The 5,948-nt window shown below is 39.7% G+C and overlaps 1 protein-coding gene across 1 annotated transcript; it reads right to left on the reverse strand.

Moving 5' to 3' along the window:
* Window positions 1-219: 219 nt before the first annotated feature.
* On the reverse strand, window positions 220-5,070 carry tmem70 (transmembrane protein 70). Its single transcript, XM_067604819.1, has 3 exons — window positions 4,801-5,070; window positions 2,453-2,552; window positions 220-902 (listed from the first exon to the last, which is right to left on the reverse strand). Exons 1-3 carry the CDS (start codon window positions 4,972-4,974, stop codon window positions 460-462), a joined length of 717 nt encoding a protein of 238 aa, XP_067460920.1. The 5' UTR covers window positions 4,975-5,070; the 3' UTR covers window positions 220-459.
* Window positions 5,071-5,948: the final 878 nt, after the last annotated feature.

The raw sequence follows: 5,948 nt of genomic DNA on the forward strand, positions 1-5,948 counted from the left end.
GCTCTGGTATAAAAACTAGATAATAGCCAGCCCCTCTGTGATGCCAGTCTGGAACAATTTCCTGTTGAAAAAGGGATGATATGATGACACTTCAGTGTAATTTGGGAGTAGAAGGGGTTCATGTTTCTGCGGCAGTTTTGCAGCTTATGAATGTGACACAGTCACAGAGACCAACATAAAAAAACAGTTTATAACAAAACTTTGCAAGTGTGTTACAGGTCATGATAGTGAAGTTATAATTTATTAACATTAAACATCAAAATAAATGGACAAAAAAACATCTGGAAATCTACATAATATGATTTTGGCTGCAAAGTCCTCCATGGATGTTTCACACTGGCAGATACAGAGTGTGTACTGTGTTTAGACAGAATTCATACACTGACAGCACATTCAACAGTTAGCAGCTAACTGGAACACATGATCCCACAGACACCTGTGTTCAGTCTCAGCAGTCTTTCAACTCTCAGGTCTGTCCATGTCATCTGTGTTGAAGCTGAAAGGCTTATCGTAGCCCATCAGGTGGTTGTAGTCCTGAGGGATGGGGAACATGTCTGGGTTCACCAGCATGCTCGTCTTGTCGGCGTAGAAGGTGGTGAACATCTTGCTGACAGCTGGGATCCTGACCTGCCTCTGGTGGAACACAGTCCTTTTCTCTGTGAGGAAGACGCTGTAGGTGACGGCGGTGTAGGTGTCTGTGTCCGGGTTGTGGTACAGGCGGATCACGTAGCCCTTGGTGATGAAGTGGAGGAGGACGGGGGTGAGGAAGGTGAAGAAGCCGATGAAGCCACAGAAAGCAATCTGCAGGGCGAGGCTCTGGACTCCAAGTCCGGTCTTGAGGAGAATGTGGGGCATGAGGAAGAGACTGGCCCCACTGGTGCTATAAGAGAACATCTTCACCCCTGAGACAGCAGACAAAGAGAACTGAGTATTTACACATCAAGTAAATTTGATTATCAAAGAATTGTGATGTACTGAGTGACATGTTTTACAGTGTAAAAACAGTCAAGAGTTAGACACACTATTGAAGACACTGTTAATGAATTACTACTGAACACATATGTTTAGAATTTCGATACCACTATTTCTTGTTACTTATTGACTGACATGTCTTTCTTTTAGGGGTGTAACTTTACATGTATTCATCCTGAACCATCACAGTGCGGACGATACAGTTCGACGCATGCAGTCATATGAAGAACACACTCCATGAACCAAACAATTACTGTCAAAATAGTTTAATAATCCACTTAATCTGACATGTGGAACAATAATTCCAGTGCGAGTTCCACCCGTTTTGCCAGTGCACCACTTAGCTATAGCATGCTCATAGGTGTATGCTAGCCGGCTTAGCCAAGTTGCCTGGTTACCCTGTAGTGTCATTGCCATCAAAATGACAAACGTGAGACCCATAACACTTTTATTAAAATATGCTCTTTTATCTCTGTAGTGAAACAGTACTGCAGCACAAATAAGGAAGCTGCTTATTAATACTGAAGCATCACTGTTAGAGCAGCATGTTACTGATGTAGCTGCTGGTAGTGGAGCTAGTGTCTACTACTTTATATACAGTTAGACCATAAATCATAATCATCATGTCAGCAGGTGTCCTGACTCCTTGCAGAAAGGTTGTTTTCCTTTTGCACTGCAGCAACTAAACTGTTTCAGTAATAGTTTTGGCTAATGAGCCATTGTTGGATGTTTACATTTTTTCAAAATAAAAGACCAAATGTTGTTTTCTACCTTTCTTGTTTTTTCTACTGTACCGAAATCGTATGGAACCGTGAATTTTGTGTACTGTTACACCCCTACTTTCTATTAATATGCAAGAAAAATAATACATTCAGAACAATATATCAAAATACTTTTTCTTGAGCAACAACATTTACAACAGCTAAGTCACTAAAGAAACACAATAACTCCCAAATGTCAAATAAAACATATTTCTGATATTTAAACACTGAAGTACAAAAACAATGTAGGACATAGAAAACAGTTCCTATCACTTATTCATCAGGTGTCTGACTGACTGTTGACCTGAGTCTCAGCCAGTAAAACTACAGGAATTTCTCAGTTTTAGGGTTTGAGGTTCATTAACTGTTTTAGCTTGTTCATAAAGGTTTCTTTTCGCCTAACAAGCGTGCTATGGCTATGTTAAACTAAACAGCAGCGGACAGGAGACTCTGCAGGTTTAGGCTTGTTGTGGTGTTTTGATAAATTACTCTTACTGGCTTTATAGTCACCATGGTTGTATTACTCTTACAGTAACAGGCGTGGTTGTCCTCAACTCAAGTTACGATACGTATGTTTCAACCTCGCACCGTTTCATTCCGCCACGGCTTCTTTGCTCTGCTGCAACTTGATAGCATGTTTCATGAGACTTCCTGCTAAATCTTTGCTCTGACTCTATTCAAGTAAGAGGATTAAAGGCTATGAAGTGATAAGGACTCACCTCGGACAGCGGTGCCCAGATTGCCGTTGTAAATCAGGTTCCCCTCCTCGGAGTGGCTCGTCGTAGAGAGACAACGGGATGACGGACATCCAGACTGCACCTGCTTGGAGACACACGACATAAATACGATGGAGTCAGCTGTTAGATGTCTTTACCAAAAACTAGACTGTCACAATGTCTTATAAGGTATTCAGCGGTACACATCAAATGACTTTCAAACATTTTTTTTTTTGTGGAGAGAAAACTAAGCATGCAGAAAATGATTACATCCAATATTTCCTCTCTATTGTTTTATTATACATGTTCCGGCTCAATGCATCAACAAACAGTGTAATCAACCTTTGCTCCAGGACAACAAACTATTGTTTTTATTATTGATTTATCTATTCAAAGCTCTTTGATTTTGAGTATGACGGGAGAAGTGAGTGCCCCACCACAATATACAGTATACATACATAATAAATTCATACATAAACATATAAATAACTAGTTTACCTGTGTGTGCTGCAGGATTCAAGTGTCACTGTAGTATAATACCATCTATAATAATGTCCATTTCTGATGACAGTGGCACAGCTGGATCAGCTGACTGCATCCGTTTGAAAACACCTGCACATGATTAAAAACCTGCACACTGCATTGATACTGCGTACAAATCAGTCCTGCTCAGACACACATGAACCATGTCTACTGGCAGAACGCCTATATTTGATTTATGAATTATTTGTGTCTGCCTTTATTGATATTCTGCTTGTAAATTGATTATTTAATAACCCAGTCTATGATTAGAATGTCTTATAAACTGCATACATTATTTATTCATTCAAATGTGTTGCAGTCATAGGGAGTAGGGAAAGAGGGAATTGTATTAATATAACATGGATGTGGAACTATAGTTTATATCAAACTCATTTTTGACTGAATGAAAATGAAAATGTGCTTCTCGCTGAAAGAAAACAGACTCTCCTCCTCTCCATGACTATAACATCGGCCATGATTGAGGTTAACTGGAGAGATAACAGATCATGAAAAGAAAAAAACGAGTGGAACGAGCAGAGCTACACAGTCTGCTGACTCCCCTCGGTGCATTCAAGAAACGCCTGAAAACTCAGCTCTTCATCACCTCAACACTACTGTCTTGTTTATGGTATTTATTATGCACTTGTCTATTTCCAGTCATTTCTTACTTCAATAACATACATTATATATATATTGTGATTTAGTATCAGATCAGTCTTATCAGCCGCAGGGTCTAATCGATAACTGATTTCAGTATAGGGTGTGTCGTCCGGTAAAAGACTTCCGTGAAGACTGGTAAAGCCACTAAAGTGAGGAACGAGCAGCGATGAAATAAGGGACTTGGGGGACGTCCTGATTCCCTTAATTGATCGTTTGATCGATCAAAACACTTATTCCTGCTCTGAGGAGTGAGGAGCGACGATACACGAGAGCAATCTTTTACCAGCTGACACGCCCCCTTATTGGATATCAGTTATTGATTGGACACTGCTGCTGATCTGACTGATCTGATATGTCACAACATCACTGAGTGGAGACAGATTACAGATTAAATTTAAGTGTATCACTGCCAAATTTTATTAATTTTTTTTTTTTCTGATTCATCATCTAGTTAAAAATTGTGCATCTGTGTTAATTGCCAGTCTGATCAAAAAAACAAAAACAAAACATAAACAACTTTCTTCATTTATTAGAAAGTTTCTTCTTTTTTAACTTTTATTACGGATAAAATTAAAGTCAGGGAGAGACTGTCTGTCAGCAAGAAACACTTTTTAAACACGTTTATATTTCACATCATTTATTGTTATTTCCATTCAGTCACATGCGAGGCTGAAAATCCCTGAGCGTCGGGTTTGAAATGACTTATATAATTTCCATTTTCCCTGAAAAATGTAGCCTTAATAAATATTTTCCAGTGTTTAAAAAAACACCCTGATCATATTCTGGGTTGTTAAACAGGCTAAAGAGAGAACACTGCACCTTTATTAGGAAAGGACGTCTCGTTTCTCTAAAAACATGTTTCCTCTCTGCTAGCATCTCTAGTGGAAGGGACTAAGACGCAAGGAAAAGTGGCAAGTGAGGAAAATGTGGATGTAATTTATGGGACTTGGCAACATGATGTATGTGTGTCTGAGAGACCGTCAGACATTAAGAGTCGATCCCAGAGAGACAGAGTGATCTTGCCGGCTAATGCTAATTTAGCTTGTGGCGACTATAATTTCAGAGGACATTAGCTGACTAGTCGTGTTTAACATGTACAATATGAGCTGCTGACCAGCGACACTGTGTATGTCTATGGGAGTTGAGACAAAGTGAGATGAGTTAAATACCGTGTATATGACGCGCAGAGAACTTCTGTCAGCACGCGGCAGTTCACCGCTCAGGCCTCTGAAACAGCACGCGGCACGCGGCACTACATGTCGCGAAGCCGCCACATGAAAGTGACTGAATGACTGAGAAACAGCACGCGCCCGCAACCTGCAAAGCAAATTCACTGAGAACATTTTCAGCCTGTTAGTGATCCTGATCCTGATCCTCCAAGGTTGGAAATAACCAACTTCCGCTTCTGCTTCGACTGATTCTCAGCAGGCTGCATCTTTCACATGTTGCTGCCCTCTACAGACGAGGGTTAATAATGCTTCTAACCAAGTGTGCTCCCTTCAATTTATTTTTCTGTGTTGATTAAGAAATTCATGTCTTTGCATTCCTAAAAACTGCAATACAGCATTGTCTTCATGTATCTAGACCGTAAATCTGAAATGAACACAGCATTTCTAATTACGTTTGTTAGACTAGACCATTTTTACGGATGCAAGATGACAAATTGTAATGTCTCATTTGGTAGGTTGATATAAATGCAGGAAACAACAAGGCAGATAGATATACGATAGATTTAAATTGGTAGATTTAGATGTATTTTTAAATGTATTTTAGTATTGAGTCTGCCGGTCATCCAGCAGGTGGCAGCACACTGCTACATAAGAATGTTCTTTGACAGCATAAAACCACTAAATCCAGAGTTTTAAAGGCCTAATAATCCCTCCAGTTAGTCACTGCTCTCACAGTTAACACTGAACCATGTACTATAGTTTATATAGAGAGTTTATAGTTATATAGAGTGCAACAGAAGCCTAAAAGGACGGGTTCACAATTTTTCAATTTTTGTCAGGAGCCCAAATGAACATTGAAACATGCTTTTCTTGTTGTAATCATTCCTCCTGTTCATACTGACCATTAGAAGATCCCTTCATGATGCACTTACAATGTAAGTGATGGAGGACAAGATCCACAGTCCTCCTTCTGTGCAAAAATGGATTTAAAAGTTTATCCGAAGCTAATATGAAGCTTCAGTGTCCAAATGAGTCAAATCAAGAAGACATCTTTCAACATAAGCCTTTTTAGTAGAGTCCCTCTTTTTGTTACTATACTTCCACCGCAGCTCAACAGGGAAACACTGTCCGAGGAAACACAAAGAGGG

This window comes from Thunnus thynnus, chromosome 12 (genome assembly GCF_963924715.1).
Source record: "Thunnus thynnus chromosome 12, fThuThy2.1, whole genome shotgun sequence".
Lineage (NCBI taxonomy): Eukaryota > Metazoa > Chordata > Actinopteri > Scombriformes > Scombridae > Thunnus > Thunnus thynnus.

Coding starts and splice junctions, on each gene's coding strand:
- tmem70 (XM_067604819.1), bottom strand. CDS start 4,974: ATGTTCTCAGTGAATTTGCTTTGCAGGTTGCGGGCGCGTGCTGTTTCT. Junction 2,553..4,800: donor CTCTGCGCGTCATATACACG/GTATTTAACTCA, acceptor GTCTCCAAGCAG/GTGCAGTCTGGATGTCCGTC. Junction 903..2,452: donor TCTGGGCACCGCTGTCCGAG/GTGAGTCCTTAT, acceptor CTGCTGTCTCAG/GGGTGAAGATGTTCTCTTAT.